This window comes from Drosophila montana, unplaced genomic scaffold (genome assembly GCF_035044405.1).
Source record: "Drosophila montana isolate Dmon_TW-CO22-7 unplaced genomic scaffold, ASM3504440v1 contig_3218_1, whole genome shotgun sequence".
In the NCBI taxonomy this organism is placed as follows: domain Eukaryota; kingdom Metazoa; phylum Arthropoda; class Insecta; order Diptera; family Drosophilidae; genus Drosophila; species Drosophila montana.
Genome location: NW_026998098.1, coordinates 3,422,300 through 3,443,235, shown reverse-complemented (window position 1 = coordinate 3,443,235; position 20,936 = coordinate 3,422,300). Strand labels below are relative to the sequence as shown.

Here is a 20,936-nt window from a genome sequence, read left to right as displayed (position 1 = left end):
AAAGCCGTTTTATCATGTATTAAAAAACTTTTTATTTATGTTAATTCTATATTTGCTTATTAAATCTAATTTATGTAAAAATGCTAATACTTTGTGAGCAAGCCATCAGCAGGAGTTACCAATTCAACTACATGTGCATCGTGGACACCTAAGCGCCTCCTTGCTGCCGAAGCCGTGGGCTTTCGACGTCCACATCGGAGTCAGCACCGGAAGCCGTTATCACCGCCTGAAGCAGCTGCTTCAGCTCATTATAAAGCCTCAAAGCCAGCTGCAGAGTGGGCGCCTGGCGACGACCTGGCACCTGATGCTCTTTAGGCGGCTGTACGCACATCTTCACTAGCTTCTGCAGCGAACGTGGCAAGCGTATGCCACTTAGGAGTCCCGGCTGAAAAGTACCACTGCCCAAAAGGACATGTTCACAGAATATCTGGAAGTTATTGTTCTGTTGCACATGAGTGCAGGCCTGACGCTCTGCATCGCACAGTCCGCGACAGGAATGGAAGTTGCAGTCCTGATTGGTGTGGCACTTGACCCCGTTAGATATGCGCTTGTCTAGGTAGCTCTCGACATAAATATGCTCCGCGCTTTGATACTTGAGACGTCTGTCGGGCGTGAGTCCAAAACGATTCACTTGCATCTTGCACATTCGCAACGGCTCCGGCTTCATCTCCTCCAGACGAAATATGTACTCCATGATGTTGAGTGCATGCTTCAGACGCTGCTGTCGATTCGAGGCGCTATCAGGTGAATGCAATTTGGTTTGTCAGCTTTGGTTCCATATTTCCTTATTTACTCACAGATATTGAATGATGCTCGGATTGGACTGCACAATTTCTAATCCCTCTGTGGCATAGTACGGACCGCAGGAGCCCAGGACCGCTGGAAACACTGATTCCTCGTCGAACAGCTTGCCCATCATATAGTTGTTGTCCTTGAACAATCTCCAAAAACTAACCATTTGCTGTGAGTTATTATCCGCAATCTCCTGATTGACCAGGGCGCGTATCTTAAAATCCAAGGCAAAAAGTTTTTGAAACACCAGCTTTGGGAATTACCTGCAGGCATACCATATTATCGTCCAATGTTACATTGTAGGCCAGTATAATGTGCAATTTGACAATTTCATGGAACTCCTCGATCTTGGGATAAATAGCCTCGCCCTTGCTATTCGTCCAGCTCAAGTCGTCATCGTTGTGCTTGGCCAGCTACTTGCCAGCGCCAGCAGTGGAATGGAATGGTTGGTAGTCATGACAACCGTATAAATAATGCCAAACTGACCTACCTTCACGGCGAGCATATCGCCATTCTTTTCGGCCGTAAATAATATCGTTTTCATATCATTCAACGGGCACTGGAAGTTGTCAAAGTTCGACTGGCTGCTGCACAGTTCCTCGCAGAGGGATCCACTAAACTCATGATGTTCATACTTTTGGCACTAAATTCGTTAGTTGATGAGTTTTCTTAATTGTGCGTCAAAAAAAGGTGGTGAGATTTTTTTCCCTTACCATGTGCGTGAGACTTCTGTGCGACATAAGCTTGAAGCAGAAGGATAGATTTAGGAACGCATAGCTGAAAAGGCCAACCGCCAGCAGCACTGCAATCAGAACCGTACGCTGCATTCCTAAGCGAAATTTTCGTCGCAACGCAGTCAACATATTTTATTGTAATTTAAATTTTCATCTTTGGGTCAGGTTTTCCTTTGCATGCCCACTTGAGGTATATACACAAAAGGCTCACCGGAACTGTCAGTCGCGAATAGTTTGACGTGTTTCGGACATGCGCAATGCCATCCGCAGGCTTGTGGCTAATATATTCATGGAATATTCTTATGGGAGTGGCGATATATTCAGGAACTTATCGATACATGTGCAAAAACTGCCTATAAGTGTTATTAACTGATCCTTCTGGTTTTCGTATTAGCTCTGAAAGCTCCCATTTTTAAATTCAGCTCACAAAGTGAACAAGGGTACGTGCGATTTGTCGAATGTCGGACCGCCACTCCCTGTGGCAGCGCTTTTAAGGGTATCCGTATCCGTATTGGGCATGATTTACTAAACACTTTAAACACATAAATTTCGAGTTTCGAGTCCCCGAGGACTCAATACCCTTGCAGTCATTTGTCTTAAGCGCTTGCATATATCTCAGAATAGGAAAAGAGAACATTTTGCAATACAAAAACTTCTTGTTCGAACGATTCTTCCTATTGTACTATATAATATAGTTGAGGTATATTGATAAGATTTGGCCCATATGTAAAAAATATAATTTAACGAATAAATGTGATATTGATCAAGATATCTTGATAAACAAAAAGAAATTTCCATATAAGAACCTAATTTTCGACTCATCGTTCCCATGGCAGCGATATGATAGAGGTCCGACGCTGACAAGATTTCGCACGTATATTTATAAATAATAAGTTTGGTCAAAATATTTTGACAAATAAAAAAGTGTTTTATACAAGAACTTAATGTAATAATAATAAACTATGGCAGCTATATGATATAGTAGTCGGTTGTTGCATATATATGAGATATCTTGATAAACAAAAAAGGTTTCCATACAAGAACTTACTTTTTGACCTATAGTTCCTATTGCAACTATATGATATAGTGGTTCGATCCGACTGAAAGCTTACTGAAAGACTAGTTCGCATAGTTACAGGCAAAGGGACAGATGGACGGACGGACGAAGAGACGGACGGACAAACGGACTGGCAGAAGACAAATATTTATACAGACGGACGGACGGATAAATGGATAGAAAGATAGACGGACGACCTGACGAACAATCATGGAGACGGACATGGCTATAACATATATGGGGTGGAAGGTGTCATTTTCTATGCGTTACACATATCATTAAAAAATTATAATACCCTCTTCAAGGGTATAAAAAGGCACTGTAATTTGAAATTATTACTTAACGTATAATTCTTTATTTATACTCTTTGCTAAATTGAGCAATTATTTTACTTAATTCATCAATTTAATTTCAATAAGTTTCTTCTTGCTTTTAAATGGTTTTAGAGTTTTCATCATGTTTTTTTTTTCTTTTAAATTTTGGTTTTTGCTAAAAATAATGTAAATTCATAATTACATACCTAGTTCAAGTTTATTATTGTATATCATTATTAATTATTATTTTTCAATGCCTTTTTTCTTGTAACTAACGCAAACTCATATTCATACTAATACTTTGTGTGCGTATGTTTAAGTGTGTGGCTGTGTAGTTGTTTCTAATTATTCACCTTTATATGTATATATGTATTCATATACTTAAGATAACTGTTCTGTTAATACATGATTTTAACTAGTTATGTACACAACTATATATTGTTATGACAAATGCTAGAACATATGGTTTTTAACTGTTTATTTCGTGTTAGTTTTTGCTTTTGCTGTTTCCACTTTTAAATCAAAAGACAAATTTTAAAAATTGTAAAAAACAAACGACATTTAACGGGGATTCTGGCGCATTTGACTAACTCGTCTATGGATCAATAAATTCTGCTATATAATTCAAACGGCTGTCATATCTTTTTATTGTGTGTTTTGTTTTTGTTTTGGGTTGCATTCAACTTCGTGTGATTATCATAAATTGTTTTGTTTTTTAAAATTAATTTTTATTTACGCGTGTTAAGTTTTTGTATTTTGTGAACATTAAAATTGTATGCATCATTAATTTGTTTCATTTATTGTTTATTTGTTTGTTTGTTTGTTTATTAACTAATTTTTGTTAAATTGCATAGTTTATTCATTGCGTGTGTATATTTAATTGTATGGGCTTTAATTAACTTAGTTGGTTTTTATTTTGAATTTATTTACATTTAGAATAATGCACACAACATTAACCTAGTTCGGCTCAAGTGATATGCATCTCAGATACTTTCGCAATCGAAAGTATCTCAGCTGTTTATCAAATCAAACTCACAACCAGTTAACATCGTTTCGTAGTCGTTGGCGCTCCTATTGTTTTTTTTTTTGTTTCTTTTTCTTTTCTTTTCTTTTTACTTTAAATATTATGCAATGTTAACATTTTGTCTTTTGATTTTGTTACAAAATCGCTGCCGCGTGGCTTTTATTGGTTTTAAGAATTTGTTTAAACTCATTATTGTTTTACTTAGTTCATTAAAATAATGTAAAAAATCTGCAAATTGCATGCTCCTCGTTAATTAATGTGCCATTAAAAAATGTCTATGATTTTCTATATGTATTCATTCTTATATTTACAGCAGTTATTGTTTTTTTCTTATGATTTTCTTATATTCATCATCTTCGATTTGTTCAATCTATTTTGTTGTTGTCGTTTTTGTTTTATAAAACCTTTTTGGCAGTGCATTTATATTTATTATTCCGGTTTACCTATTTTTAATGATTTCAGCTAATAACTACAAATAATAATATTTATTTAAATTTAATTTATCTGTAAATTATTTTTAATGATTAACTAACAGCAAATATTTACAGTTGTTCGTCTTTTGCTTATCATAATATACTTTATTTTTCTTTTTTTTGTCACGCAAGGTACGTTTGATTTAATAATTTATTGAAATTATATATGTGTACGTAATTGATGTACATATATGAAAATATGTATCAAAAGAAATTGAAACTAGAAAATTACTATAAAATACAATTGGAAGACAGTTGTTGGGATCCATGCAATCAAATTATTTGCTAAATCAAAATTTAAAATTAAGCAGGGAAACTCTTCTTAAAAGGGGTCATCAAATGAAAATGAAATTGATTTGAAAAATAAGGGGAAATTTCGAATCTAAGATATTTTAAAAATAAAGTATTTTCTTTGAGCAAAACGGCATATTGCTTATACATAAATTGCAAGCAGTCCCTGAAGAAACTTGTTTAACTTCAACCATAAAAATTCGCATATAAAATAGTAAATAATTTAAAAAAAAATCACTTTCCTATATTCAATATTTAAGATTAGCTTACTGATTTAGTGGAATGCTCCATAACTTTGCATTTTTATGTGTCTGCTACAATTTTTTTTTTAGTTTTTGTTTTTCTTGCATATGTTTATAATTTTTTTCGTAGTTTAATTGTTAATATTTTGTTGTTTTTGCTTTTTTTTCTTTGCTGTTACTGCATTTGCTGAAACTCTAAATCTTGTAGCGCTGCTTTTCGATTTCTTATCTCTAATAAATAAGTGTATTTAAAGTTGTTTAATTTTAAAACTATGCTTGGGTAGTTGTGCATTATTATTTCCATTTACCTTTCTGTTGATGTTTTTTTTGTTTTTTTTTTATACGTAAGTTAAATATGCAAATTCAAAACCTGTTCTTAAATTTTAATTTGAATATACAAATTTTCATACTTATCATGTATACGCATTGTTAGCTTAGGTATTTTTTAAAATAGTCGTTGTTGTGGTTGTTCTTCTTGTTATATTGTAGCTGGCTGCCGCATGTCAATGAATTTATGTGTGTGCGTGTGTGTGTGTTTTCTGTGTGCGTGTATATGTGTGTTTATGTGTCTCCTTTTGTGTCTGTCCATCGCACATTACAATTTGGCTTACCACAAATAAATACTAATTTTAATCTTTATCATTTGGCAGTGTAAAAATTTAAGTTATTCTTTAATTTCGCGTTTTGTGTCTGTGTCTGTGTGAAAAATGTTTAATTATTGCTTTTTGAAAAGTGTGCGCTGAAAATGCAATTTGATAGTCGATCATCCGCAGCTAATCCTCGTCCAAGCTTTGCGAGCGCCTTGGCAGCGACTGCGCCTGCGCCTGCGACTTCGAGACGACCACATACTTGCGCCCAAAGTATGGTGAATCTAAAGATGGGAATAGTAAGGCTAATCAGGAGGAGTCTGGCTCAGAATCTCAGCTCACTTCTTGCGCAGGAAGTCTGTGTATTTGCGTGCACGCTTGCGCACTTTCTTGAGGGCATTGCCCAGCCGGAACTGCTCCTCGGCCAGGTCGTGGGTGCCATAGTGATGCGTGCTGTTGCTGGTGCTGTTGCTGTTGGTGCTATGATGGGCATGAGCGTGGCTGTGCGGATGCGAATGCGGGTGCGAATGATGCGCATGCGTGTACTGGCCATGATAATGCGGCTGATGCTCAAAATGGGCGTGGTGCAGGTGCATGTAACCGTCGCCAGCAGGATTAACCGATACCGATACCGATACCGAAGCAGCCGAACCGGGCGACATGGGCTGCGACAGCAAGTTGTGCTCCGAGGCGGCGTCGAAGGAGTCAAAGTGCAATGATGATGAATGCTCGCTGGTTGTAGAGCCGCCACCATCCAAATGAATGCCAGCAAACTCCTTGGGCAGCTCATCGATGGCCAGCGGCTTATCGAAGTGCGAATTGCCCGACATGTTGGCATAATCGTAGCTGGGATACGTATAGGGCAGATAGCCTGCGTGATGCGCTTCCGTGCTAACCAAAGTCTCGGAGTCTCTTTCGCTCGCTCGATTATTAATGAACTTCACCTCGTTGGCGTTCCGCTCCTGGCTGCTGCTGCCAAACACAATGTTGATGTTGTTGCTGCTGCTGGACAGATTGATGTTGCTGGGGGACAGCGGCTCTGGCGGTGCCTGGGTGGCACTTGAATTTTGATTTAGATTAGTTTCCTTGCTGGAGCTAGTGTGATAGCTTCGTTCGTAGCGCTGGAAGCATTCGCCAGCATCGCTGGAGGCAGTGTTCGTGGTGTTCGTGTTGTTGTTGGTGTTGTTGTTGCCCTGCTGAAAGTTATTCTTGTACTGAAACTCGAGCGCATTGCTGGGCTGAAATGGATAGTTCTTGGAATTGTTTAGCACATCGCCAAGCGTTGGATTGCCTTTGGACAGATACTGATGTATATCCTCGCTGGTAATTTGCAGATCCTGATCCAGATACGTGTTGCACTGTATGTAGTTGTTGCAGCAGTTGTTGTACGCCTCACCCTCCTGATCCTGATGAAACAATACCGTAGTAGACTCCTCGAACTCGCAGTGATAGCTGCTACCGCGTCGCTTACGTGCCGCTGCTGAGGTGCTGGGTCCTTCATCGTACAGGGCGCTCTTCCAGCTGCTGCTGCTCTCCGTGTTGCTGGTCAGCTTGCGACATGGCTTCATTTCTGGCTCGGGCACATTCCAGGCGTCCATTTTATCCTCCGTTGTTGCCTCAAGAGTACCACCCACAGCCCCCTCATGATCGAATTCCGTGGGAGACTTACCGTCGGCTAGGAAACTCCAGCGTATGGGCGATGGCGAGCAGGCGTACTCGGGCAGCTCATTACTGAGCGCGCCCTTCGAACTGTGCCGCTCCAATGTTGAGCCATGCGAGGGCGTAGCAGTTGCTTGGCGTTGCTCCTGCTGCTCGGTGTGCCTGCTATCGGCGGCAATTTGTTTGGCGCGATCGAATATGGAGGTCAGCGAGCCGAGCTGACTGTTTGGCCGGCTGGCGTTCAGGCCACGCAAGGATATGGATGTGTAGCTGGGCTGGCGTGCGTGTAGTCGCTGGTGCTTCCGCATGGCAGCCGATGCGGACTTGATGGAGTTGTTGCGGCTCAGTGAGGAACGCGAGCCGTACAAGCTGGTGGAGTCCGTTTGATAGCAGTAGTCGGAGCTGGTGCAACATGAGCTGGGGCGACGTGACGATGAGCCGTACAAGTCCTCGGCAAAGTACTGAGCCAGTTCCGTCCGCGATGCACTGCAGCCGGACTTGCGGACCATTATCTCCTGCACCTCGCGGTCAGCACACGCTGCATCCTGGCAGGCGTTGATCGAATTACAAGATACATCCGTGACCGAGCGATGACGTCGACTGCTGCACACATGTCGGGAAGTGTTGTGGCCACCGCCGGAAGAGTGATGCGTATGAGCGCCTGGCAAGCTGCCGCTGCCTCCAACAGCAGCGACGCTGTGCTGCCGACGTCGACGGCGATAATGGTGATGATGAGAGTGCGATTGCGGTTGCTGCTGAACCTGGCCCTGACCTTGACCCAGATGCGAGTGATGGCTGTGCGGTGATGTGTGGCGACTATGATGCGGACTGTGACTGTGGCTGTGCTTGCGCTGCGATGGCTGCTGTGTCTGATGGCAATGTGAAATTATGGCAACCGCCTCCTGTGGCTGGGGCGGCTCATGCTGGTGTTGGGTGTTCAATGACGGCGGCGCTTGATCACATACGATATCCTTCTCAAAGCTACAATGCACATATTCATGTGTGGTGTAACAGGACTGATGCTGATGCTGGGACTGTGTGGCGACAGCAGCGGCAGCGGCAGCGGCAGAGGTGATGGCAGAGGAGGAGGAATGCTGCTGCTGGTGCTCCTCCTCAGCGCGACTCGTTGAATGTACACTGGCAGTTTCAGGAGGTGAGGCGTTCCTCAGTCAAGGCCCGCTGTTCTGGCAGGCAGGTGCTTGCTGACGAAGGTGATGGGGCACAGAGGCAGCGCTCCGGCCCTGGTGTGTACTTCGGCCGCCGTCTAAAAATCGCTCGGATGCAGCTACAAGAAGCGTAAAGGCGCCAAGAACAAAAATCAAAATGATTTACCAATTAATAGAGCCTCCAATAAAGCTATTCTTCATTTTTATTTTTTTTTTTTTTGATTTTATATTCTTTTATATTGATTAGATTAGTTTTCTGGCGGGATTTAGCAAGTGGTTTAAGTGGTTAACGCTAACAGTGCATCCAAAAAGTACATGCCAATAATACACATGCGCATAGGTATTTTTATTTATAATGGCATACGTTCCAAGAAAAAGTCATGCAGCCTAAATAACTGAAGCAGCTGAATGATTCATGTGATTGAAATGAATTGTCAAAGCATTTCACAAAGTTATTTTCTCAAAAGTTTCGAAACTTCGAAAAAGTAAATTAGATTTATTTTGCGCCCAAAACTGTGCAATATTTTCGAAGCTGGTCGAAACAATTTCGAAAAAAATAGACTTTGCTTATGCATTCGACTGATCTCTGTTATTTTAAAGTATACTTTTAGGCGCATTATTGGCACTCAGTGTAGTGTTTTGTATTTGAAACGTGATTTCTTTCAGATATTGTTTACTTAGCCAATTCGTTCTGTTTGTTACTTTAGGTTGCTCCCAAGTTCGCTTTCACTTGCGTACTATAATTAAAAAAAACCAAGGAATAAAAATGATATAGTTTTAAAGCAGTTGATAAACTAGGTCTCTCAACATTAAATGGAACCGTCCGCAGTTCGTTGCAGCTTAGCCTAGGCAGATTGTGACTTAGATATGAGCAGATATTATATAGATTGCTGACGAGCTTGGTGCGATTGTGTTTATGGTATTCTTCCAAGCGGCACGCGCGGCATTTTCATGTAAATGCTTTGTGGCTCGGGGCCCCCATAGTTGGTGGCTTTTGTGGTGGCAGTGAATGTGGCTTAGAAGCTCTAAGGAGTAGTTACTGTTAACCTACATGACATTCTTCCATGCGCCGAGTGCCTGCGAAAGCTATCGTCTCGCCCATAGTCAGACTCTTGGTAGTAGCATTTACGATTAGGAACTGGCGTTTGTATATTTGTACCGTAGTTTGTATAGCAAGCCGTGGAGCCGGCCACGCCGACCCCGCCGCCCGCATAACTTGTTGACGTTGGACCCAAGAGATTGGTGCTATCGCTTAACGGATATGGACCCATGCCTTCAACCGTCAACGAGAACGAAGTCGTACCAAAGACTTTAGTATATATTTTGCAAGAGTTCAGTTTTATATGGTTTTTAATTTGTTCATGCATTTTTTTTTTTGTTGCGGATTGACGCCAATATTGTCCGATACGTTTCTCAATTAGTTACACACAGAAGTTATTATTAGTTATATTATTTGTGTTGTAGTTGTTTTTGGTTGATGTTGTTGTTGTTATTGTGTTGTAAAAATCCCAGTTGATAATTTGATTGGTTTCCCATATTGTTATTGGCCAATGTAATTGATTCGTTGATTTTAATGTTTTGGGGTTTTAATTAATGCAGCACAATTTAAATTTGTTAAGATAATTATGAATGTGTTGAAAATAAAGAATATGGTATAGTTAAATTTATATCCATTTTAGAAATTTTTTTTATAGTTATAGATCAAACAGCTAACATCAAAGATAAGAAACCAAGCAGCGTACAGAAAATGTAAAAGCAACAGATATGTATTTACATGATTAATAAAGTGATGCAATTGTTGATCCAATTCTTAAAACAAATAAGATATAATTTTTAAATATGTTCGAATAAATATTTGATAAAATCAACAATTGCATATCACTTTTCATTTTAAGAAAGCTATGTTCTATAATATAAACATATGCAAGAAAGAAAATAACTATTTCTCTAGATAATTTTGTGTGCTAATAAATATTACAGTATACTATGTAAAGTCATGCCAAGTTGCATACGTAGGAGTTAGACACATAAATAATGGCTTGACATGTTTGGATGTAAGTAAAAGAAGTGTTCAGCAAATGAAAATAAAATATTAAGATAGAGATAAGCTAATTACACGTAAATAAAATATATGATTATGCGTAATTTAGTGTAATTCTTTTCATAGTTTAACCATGTCTTTGTGTGTGTGTGTGTGTGTGTGTGTTATTGGACAAACATCTCGTATACACAATGCGAAAAAATTAATAATTCGACATGTTGAACATGTTGTGTAAAGGTATTTAGATGTCTTGTATATATACATGTGTGTAGGTGTATGTTTTACTAGTATATATGTTAGTTTGGTTTATACTTTTCGGCCAAGCTAAACGTCTGTTCTGTTTACCTAGAGGTCACTATGTTGGATGTGTGTGTTGTTGTGTGTTTGTTGTACAATATGGTTACATAAATACTGAGTTTGTTATTTGTATTGTTTTCAATTGTGGGTTTGGTTTTGGTTTTTGTTTTTTAAATTTGATTGAACGAACAATTTGCACAACAAATAATAGTTTGAAATTAAGAACGTAAGTTGGAATTTTGCTTGCAGTTTGTAATTCTTTTTTAAATTCTTACGTGAGTCATGTTGGGTCTTCTCCTCAGATACCATCAATGCGGCATGCTCGATGCCAGAATTCATACTTTGTGGCTCCAAGCTATTTGTGCAGTTTAGCATACTCCTGAAATTCGCACACTCTACGATTATGTTTTAAGTGTAAACGTATTTTAAATTTAATTTTGCAAACTAATGACAGCAATTTCGAGACTTTGGGCATAACACTAAAACGCTTACGCCTACAAAGGGGGTAGGGCAATCAGAAAAGGGTCGATGCCTACATCTGTCTGGTATGTCAGAAAAGTGTATATATATTTTTCTTAATGTGTGTAAGTTTACCTTGACTGAAAGAGCTTAGATCTTAAGTTAAGCTGGCTTGGAAGTTATTAAGCGAGGCTACAATATAAATAAAATAACAAAAACGAAAAATATTTAAACAACCTTAATAACTAAATATAATCGAACAAAATTTATTAAGTTCAACAATGAATATAAGAAAAACAATATGAAAAGTAACTTAATGATAAATACATAAAAATAAATTAAAAATAAACAATAGTAAATCGCAAGTGCTGTCGAAAACAAACTTTTTCGTTCAATTTCACATCGAAACTCGATGTTGAAATTGACAAAAAAAAGTGACTTCCGATTGTTGAGATTGCGACTGTTTCCTTGTGCACACATTGAAATGGCAATTAAATTTGCAAGGACACTGCAACAGGGAGGCAAACTACTCGACCGGCAGCTGCCCTACATTACTGCACTTTGGTTCGCGTCGCATTGGAGTCACGTTGCGATATCTCAATGTCCGCTGTGGAGCTACTGTTGCCATTGTCGTTGACACTGTCCCCACTAAATGGACAAGCAACATAATCAAAATGTGTTTTGTTAATTTATATGTTTATGTGAGCGTATGTGTGTGTGTGTGCGCGCATGTGGGTGTGTCTGTGAGCGAGTTTTCATGTGTTTTTGCTTTCATTTGTTGTTGTGCTTTGCGTTTATTTTATTTTTTTTTTTTTTTTTTTTGACTTAACACTGAAAATTGTTTGTGCTGTAAACTAACCAATTTATAAGGTATGAACAATGAGCAAGAGAACAAAGACTCGGAGGGGGATTGTTTAGATGTATGGGCGCTGCATGAATTAGAAATTGAATTTGAAATTGTTTTTTTTTTTTTTTTATAAAGTATTTGGTTTTTTAAGGGTAGGTGGAGGTGATATGAGAGAAATAGAAAGAGAGTTACAAAACGTTTGATAATGAAACATGGCATTTAAATAGAAGAGTACAGAGTATTTAAATTCATATTAAATATTTGAGTAGTTTATATTTAAATTGCTAAATATGAACTTGTATTAATTAAGTACTGGTCAGCTGTAGCCAGCTGTTAATTGATTGTTGTATTTGGTTTTGTAATGTAATTGTAACAAAGTAACGAGTACAGGCAAAGTTAAGCAGACATGCCGAAAAAGTATGAAACTTTGAGCGCAAGTTTTCATAGAATTTAATTTAGTTTGTTTTATTTTATTTGTTTTTATTTTTTTTTTTTTTTTAATTAATTAATTAAATGTACAATAAAGTTGCTTTAGAGTGAACTAATAAAGTACAGTAAATGAGCTACGTTTAAATAGAGCGAAACGCTTCGGATTGTAGTTTGATTTTAGCTTTGATCAGGAGTTTATCGAGCTGTTTACTGGTTGTTTTTACTTTAGTTAGTTTTTTTTTTCAGTTTCTCTTAGTTCATGCAACTTACCCGTACAGTCTACTATCTCGAAATGTCCTTCAGATTTGGGCATACATAGAATGGACATGGTTGGTATTATTTTCAATACAGTCGATAAAACACAATGTGCAACAAAATAAACAAGGGATAAATTTCAAAAATCAACAACTGACTCCTGCATCGCATAGCTGGCAGGCTATACGATCCAAAAAATAAAAAAAAAACATTATGCACTCCGCATAATTAACTTCCAAGTACATAATTGATGAAAATATATTCAGCTACTAGCTGGGCTTCGTTTCATTTGGGGTTAGTTTTTGGTTAGCTTTGTGGAAATGTGGTTGATATGCTCAGAGGGGTGATGGTCTCCTTTTTTTGTTCAGAACTAGTTATCAAATCGTAGTGAGCTGTGTGCAAGGCCTATGCTCTAGAACTAATCTAAAACTTACCTGCCGTTATTGTGACGGAAGAGTGCCAAGATTTCCTCAAAGGTTTTGTTTTTGGTCTCAGGAACCTTTTTGTAGGTGAATATCCAGAATATCGCTAAGAACACGCTAAATGGCAAAAACGTATAGTTCTCGAGTGCGGTCTGAAAGCAGTAAGAAAAATTATAATTAATTTCACAATATTCATGGTGAACCACCCACCTTCATGCTGGGGAAACCAATCCCGACCACAAAATTGGCCATCCAATTGACCAGCACTGCAATGGCCATGGCACTGGGCCGTGGGCCTTGGGAGAACAATTCCGCTGTTATCATCCATGGTATGGAGCCGGGTCCCACGGCAAAGAATACGACAAAGCCAAGCGTTGCGACCACAGATAGATATGACATCCAGTCGATCATTTCCTGCACATAACCAAAAAACTCCTATACAAAATGCATAGTAATCGCATTCTCGATGATTTGTAGGCTTTTCGTATTATATAAATTTTTATTTTCTTTCGTTTAACGAACTTTTCGTTGATTACAAACCAAAACAAATCAAAGAGTATTCATCATATCAATAATAAAGTAAAGTAAAGTTTTAAAGTTAAACCCTCTATATAAATCTGATCACTTTTATGCATGAGTTGAGCTTTTCTCTAGGATTTATGAACTTAGTTAAGATACTTTTTTTAAAGTAGTTGATATCTTGGTTCTCAAAGAGTTGAATGGTTACCACTTGTTCTCATCGCTGCACATTTCACAAAACAAACTGTCACTTGAGTTTTTATTCTTTTGCTGTAACCTTTGGAGAACGCTTAAAGTACAAGTAGTAGAAAATACTAGAATATCTTAAATAAATAATATTATATAGATTAGGTTTAAATTCAAGTCTATGTAATAAATTAAGCGGCGTGTTACACATTTGAGAGTGTGTGAGTTTTGTGTGTATTTGAAGGTGGCCTTTTAAAGCGGTTTTCAGCGCGTGTTCTGCTCTAGTATCAATTTAGCGACAGCTTTGTACATTTTCCAACACTGGCTTGTGTCTTGCTGTTGGCTGTGTGTGAACTGTTTGCATTTGGTGCCCGGAAAACTTATTGCAAATCGTGTGAATTGTATTTGCATTTGAAACTGTGTCATTTTTCTTGTAATGGCCCAATTAAGTTTACAAAATTAATATAAGAAATAATGATATAAATTAAGATTTTGCACATTCGTTAAATGAATTGTGTTTGTACGGGGCCAAAAGCCTGGCAAGTCGAGAGTAGCTTTTAAATGAGGGGCGAGACAATTGCCCAAATAAGCTGTTACTTGAACTCGGCCAGTTAAAACGAAGCCTTTTTCTTCAAATTTTAAAAGGCAGCTTTAAATGTTGGTTACACATGGTTTGCATGCAATTTCTGAATGAGCAGCTTATTTAGGCAATAACTTAACCTAGACAAGACAATCAGAAACTAAATAAACATATACACTTTATGAAGCAAGCTATAAACTTAAGTTAAGGTGCAAAAACAGGCAGCAAGCTTGGGGTTATAATAATGAAATACGTAAATATTCTAGTACAAAAAAATCTATATGTAGTAATATCTAAACTTATTTAGTTTGAATAGGAAATGTAATAAAAATTAAACAATTGCTTAATTCTTATAAAAGCGTATGTTAAATGCATTCATTCGTATTAACTTGATATATGTGTTGCATTTAAAACATATTTTATTAAAAAATTAATAAGTGCAGCGGCTTAGCGGCAGCCCATAAATAACATAATATATTGTATACACTAATTTAAACGTAATTCTCTATATACATACATATATATTGTAGTAATGCAATGGGATAGAAACGAATGAAAAACTGATTGCTGGCAGAGGCGCAGCTATAAATTCAACTTATTATAAATTCAAATATACATATCTCACATCAATAATTTATATATATATACGCAGGGGACAACTGTCATGCAATGGTTTTTTTTTTTTGTGAAACCCGCCCTTTTTGATTATTTTTGTATATCGTCAGGGGCTTATTTGGGGGGCTAGACAACTTCATGCATAAAATATCTATGTCAATATTCAAATATTTATAAAAACACACGCATAAATATTCGTGTATAATTTAGATGCAGCATTAGGTTTAAAATATTTTGACAGCATCTTAAAATCATTATCAAAATCAAATGCAATATGCCTAAAACGTATGCAAAAACTTAAAAAGTTCAGGCGAATATTTGCCACACTTCAAAATATTGAAATCTAAATAGTAGCTATGTAAAATAGATGTAACCCTTGTACTTGCCTTAATCAAAAAGGAAATCGTTATAAATATGGAGAAGATGAACATGCCACCCAGGCCATACAAATGCAATGTACGACGGCCGGTACGGTCCATTAGCGGTATGGACACCAAAGTCATAACAACCTGTACGATAAAACAAGATATTTGTAATCAAATTAAAGTATTGACGAGCCTTTAGCGTTTACCATAATGGCGCCAATGCCTATCGTGGCAAACTTGGCGCTTTCCTCGGTCAGACCAGAGCTCATGAAGAGCGATGTGGAGTAGTAGAAGACGGCATTGATGCCGCTAAACTGTTGACTCAGCTGCATCACGATACCAATGATCAATGGTGGACGCAACGTAGGCGAGCAAATGAGCTCCATGGTCGATATATGGCTCTCGGACTGTTGGGCGCGTTCCTCAGCGCGCATTTCCTCAATGTCTTCATCTACGGAGCCGGAGGCGCGCAGGCGTCGCAATGCTGCACAAGGAAAAAAATAAATTGTATTGGTTCGCATTAACTATTACGCACTAGTTGTTACCTTTACGCGCCTCCTCCTCCCATTGTTTCGTTATGAGCAAATATCTAGGCGATTCGGGACAAACTGGCAGTAATATTAATTGCAATATTGCTGGACATATGGCCAGGCCCAGTAGTATGGGCCAGCCCTCATTAGTGCCTAAGATTTGTTCAATGCCCAGCACCTGGGATAATAGTAAACCTACAGTCACAGCCAATTGATTAACAGTACCTAAACCACCGCGTAGATTCAGTGGTGCTATTTCAGAGATGTACATTGGCACCAATGATGTATTGAGACCTGTAACGAGCGGTTGGTAAAGGAATGTTGCAACTTGCTGTTAGACTTGCATTTGGCCATATATCACTTACCGCAATTAACACCAATTATAAATCGGCCAAGGAATAACATTTCATAGGAATGACTAACTTTGGTAAAACCCATCAAGCAGGCGCCCGATATACCAAGCACATTGTTTAACAATAGACCGCCTTTTCTGTGGGCCCCAAATACAAGAATGTAAATATTGGAGCACTGAGTTTTAATAGGATTGGTTACAAACCTGCCAAAGCGATTTGCCATCCAGCCACCACTGAAACCACCCAGCATGCCGCCAATGGCAAATATGGAGACGGCAACTGAGTACAGCTGTTGTATAAACTCCTCGCTAATGTCCTCGCCATAGCGATCCTTGTACACATCTTTCATAAAATTCTCAATATTCTTTTCGGGCGCATTGATGACTCCAGTATTGTAGCCAAATTGCAGCATACCCAGCACCGCCGAGAATATGGAGTAGGTGAGGAAGAAGGTCAGACCCTGTAAAGGTTACCAAAAATTATTAAATTAGTAGAGCACGATATAAACAACTGAAGGAAGGGAATCGGGATGATTGGTTGGGTATGTGCGGGTTCTTCAAACGCTTTGCAAACGAGTGTGCATCACAAATTAAATTATATATCATATTTTAGAGATGACGCCAATCGCTACTAGTTTTAAATTCAAATCAAAATTATAAACACTTTGAAATAAATTGAAATTAGTATCAGGTAATTCATAAAATGGATAAAGGGGCGCATGTAAAATAATAGAAACAAAACAAATGAAATAATACAAGTATCTAAAGAGTTTTGGAATATTAATCTCAAATTTATTATCAAACAATTTACAAAACATAATAGGATTAAAAATAAACCATTTAAAAATTGTGAATTTCAAAGCCGTCTGTGTATGTGGGGTTTTAGAAAGTTGCGCCCATGTTACTCATTTATAATATTTTGTTAAAGAGAAAACAATACAAATAAATTCTAAGAAATTCCATCATGAGCACAACTTTTCAGTGTCGTATTGTTCGGTTGTGTGTTTGTTTTGTTTTTAGGTGTTTGGTTTTGGTTCGGTTTGGTTTTGGTTTGGTTTGTACATGAATATAAATGAAATTCAAGTATTTAATTACACAACATGGCAAATAATTTAAGCTACAAACTTGTTCTAAAAGTCTTAGCTTCCGTCTGTGCGTGTGCTCCTCCAGTCTGTCCACATATTCGCGGAGCTCCTCAATCTCCTCCTTCACCTGCTGCACGGTGTCCAGTTCGTGTTTGATTGCCACCATGTCACGTTTGACCTACACACAGCAGCAAATCCAATTTGAGACACAGTTCGGTGTTAATTTGGTGCATTCCACTTACCTCCGATACCTCACTCTGGCAGCTCTCCACGGACTTGGTCAGCTCCTGCAGCTGTGTGCGGATTTCGCACAAGGCGACTGTCGTCTCCAGGTGTCGATCGCCTCGCTGCAGTTCATCGAGTTTCGCTGATAGATTCATGCTCATCACGCTAACTTGCTTTTGCAAACTGCGGCACGGTGTTGCAGTCCCAGTTGCAGTTGCAATTACGTACGACCGCCCATCACAAATGGGCGTTTCACACACACACACACGTGTATGCATGTGTGTTTGTATGAGTGAGTATGGTGCGGTGGGCGTGGCCGTGGCCGAGTGCGGGTCATATGCGTGCAATGCATACAATTCAATTGACGACGTTGCGTGACGTCACGTGCCGACGCCAAGTCACGCAAAGTGCCCCCAAGACATTTGGTTGTTGTTCACATATATTTGTTGCAGCAGTTGTTGCAGTAGTTGTTGTTGTTATTGTTGTTGTAGAAGTTGTGTTTGTTACAGTTAAAGAAAATATCAAGCAAAAATGCACTTTAGTTGTACGATAGCTGGAAAATGCCTTTCTGGCTTTTATTACGCTACAGACTACGTAGTTATTTAGCGTATCAACGTAATTTATTTTGCGGTGCAAGTCGAGCAAACCAAGGCACAAAACGAAATTATTTATGACCGCTTACATTAAAATTTACCGAGCTATGCAATTATTGAGGAATGAAGCAACATAAATTTTATGGCTTTGGGCTGCAACTAAAACTCAAAATACAAAATACAAAACTCAGAAAGCAGACACAAACTACAGAACACACAGGCAGGCAATAGCAACAAACCAAGCAGAGCTCTAAGTAAACGAAAGGATTTGTGTGTTGTTGCGGTTCCACAGGGAGAGAAAAAGAGACAGAGAGAGAGAGAGAGATGGAGCAGCAACAACACTAACTGAAAAGCCAAACCAAGCCACCAAGTATATAAAAAGTAAGTTAAAGTAAATTGTTGGCATTTTTCGTTAAGGTTAAGGCAAGAATAATGCAGCAAGAGTCGGGAAATAAAAAGGACAAATGATCTTTGTGTAGGCACCGAGACTTTAATACTCTTACTAAGCTTTGACTATACAAGTTATATAAAACTTAGTAATTAAAACAATCAGAAATGCAAAATATAAATAAAAGTAATCTGCCTTGTTCAAAATTCTATGTGTCCTGCATATCAACCATTTTCTAAAATCAAAAGTAGTTTTCCATATTTCACGACATTTGTACTAGCTAGTATCAATTATTTGTCCCACTTTGAATTACTGCCCCGTTTCTACTGTACCCAAAAATTGAAAAGCGCTTTAACCTATTTGAAATTTATGCACAATCGAATTTTGTAAATAATGCTTTGTTGTCCTAACCCGAGTTAGTGTATACCAAGTGAAGTAATCACTTTTGTTGCCCGGCTTAGATTCGACTTTGAGCCCTTACAGAATGCATACAATTTACATTTTCATCAACATGTAGCGACATTCAAACAAATAAACGCCCACGCATCTATGTAGATGTGTGTGCGTGTGTGTTTGCATTTGCCTTGCCTGCGTTGGGCTGAGCGAGAGTGCCAGCCAAAAGCACTATATGTACATAGTACGTATCTATGACTGAAAGTGAGAAGTGCTTTTTGTTGGTTGAGCAAACAAAACGCGCGAGTGGCGCCCAAAATCAAACAGCAACAACAAACAAAACAGGACATAGTGGCAAAAGTTATAGGCGACAGTTGCACACGCTCTATAGGGAAATGTGCGATAGAATGTTGGTTTGGGGCAGGATGGATGATAACTGGTGGACACAATGCGCATACGACACGTGGGCCGCATGGCTTGCCCCCATTTCCATGCCTGCAATGCCATGCACTTGAGTTGGCTGCGCATTATGTTAATGCGCCTATGCACCAGGCAGGGGATAGGGGGCAGGGGGCAGTAGCCAGGCAGCGGGAGTTATTCGCAACATGTTGTCATTTTGTTGTTGTTGCTGTTGTTGTTGCTGTTGTTGTTGTTGTTGTTATTATTGTTATTGTTTTGCATTTCACGGACATTGTTGTGCCGAGCATAAAAGGATTATTTTATGCATACATCAGCAAACGAGCTGCAGAGCAACGAGCAGCACAGCCAGGACCAGAACGAGCCGCATCCTGTGTAAGTTATTGTTCTCCATGAAAACAATTGTTGTTTGTGCATATGTATTGGCATGCATATCTTTATCCTATATCACTATAGCTATAACCGAATCTCTATATGCATCTGTATTCATATAGCGTATACGTATATTTGGGCACGTATGTGTGATTCCGTGTGTGTGTGTGTGCGTGTGAATCTGTCAGATGCAAGTATTTTCGGTTTTATGTAACGGATTTGTATACGTGAGCATTTAATAAAATTTCTGCCAATTTCTGCCAACAGAGTACGCAGCTTATTGCTGCTGCTGCTGCAGTTGCTGCTGCAGTTGCTGCTGCTGCTGCTGCTGCTGTTGCAGTTGCAGCTACCTTTTGTATTCATTTAAGGTATCGTATACGTGCGCTTGACGCTTTTAACGGAGTTGTCCTTTGCCGTGACTGCGCCTGCATAGTATATAAAATATAATAATACATTTTGGATGTTTGTGCATTTTGACAGGGTATACGGGTGGGTGAAGGGTATCTGAATATCAGCAACCTGGCAAATGTAACTCGGATTAACCATAAAGTAACCATAACAACTAACGTATCTATAGATTTCAGTTTTTTTAACCCCGCTCGCTTCTCATTTAATTAAAGTTATTGTACACTGACACAATATTTTGCAGATTTAAAACCAAAATACTTGGAATAAAATATTTTGTAATATAATACATATTTGTACAGATTAAAGTTGTTAAGACCAATTGGCATATGGGACATTCACCAAATGTACGCATTTCGATATTATTTTTATTATTATTACTTTTTTTGCGGCGCTGTTTGCATTTAATGGCATTTAAATCAATTTTCGTTTTATTTGACGTTCACGTTGAATTTGTTACATTTTAGTTAGATTAAATTTGTTTATTATTGCATTTTTTTTGCTTTTTTTTCTATGCTTTTTGTTGTTGTTGTATAATTTGGCATGAATTAACATTTATTTGTAGTTTTCAAATTTGATTTATATATATTGGATGCTAAAATGAGACAACACACATGAGGTAGAAAATAAATGCACCAATTTGTATGGCAGTCGCAATAAAGTGATATAGATGAATCAACAAATAGAAACGGACTCTTAACGTTTTGTACGAGCATTTCGTTTTTTTGTTCAAACATGTCATTTATTTATTGTTTTGATTGGTGAGAGGACCATTCCGCCAATTAGTAAAACAAATTTTTTGAAATTAAAACATGTTTAAAG

The 20,936-nt window shown here is 38.3% G+C and overlaps 2 protein-coding genes across 2 annotated transcripts in view; both read right to left on the bottom strand.

Annotated features, from left to right (window-relative positions):
* Positions 1-7: 7 nt before the first annotated feature.
* On the bottom strand, positions 8-1,821 carry aln (allnighter). Its single transcript, XM_064689990.1, has 5 exons — positions 1,506-1,821; positions 1,283-1,435; positions 1,068-1,205; positions 798-1,006; positions 8-737 (listed from the first exon to the last, which is right to left on the bottom strand). Exons 1-5 carry the CDS (start codon positions 1,653-1,655, stop codon positions 149-151), a joined length of 1,239 nt encoding a protein of 412 aa, XP_064546060.1. The 5' UTR covers positions 1,656-1,821; the 3' UTR covers positions 8-148.
* A 1,718-nt stretch (positions 1,822-3,539) lies between these two features.
* The window catches only part of Glut1 (Glucose transporter 1), a 36,168-nt gene continuing 18,771 nt past the window's right edge, over positions 3,540-20,936 (bottom strand). Inside the window, 12 exon segments of the mRNA XM_064689988.1 lie at positions 3,540-5,798; positions 5,857-8,458; positions 10,953-11,056; positions 13,102-13,241; positions 13,300-13,524; positions 15,376-15,498; positions 15,561-15,838; positions 15,900-16,178; positions 16,250-16,374; positions 16,441-16,697; positions 17,362-17,499; positions 17,564-17,729. Of these exon segments, the coding sequence (XP_064546058.1) occupies positions 5,639-5,798; positions 5,857-8,458; positions 10,953-11,056; positions 13,102-13,241; positions 13,300-13,524; positions 15,376-15,498; positions 15,561-15,838; positions 15,900-16,178; positions 16,250-16,374; positions 16,441-16,697; positions 17,362-17,499; positions 17,564-17,729 (4,597 nt within the window). The 3' untranslated portion in view covers positions 3,540-5,638.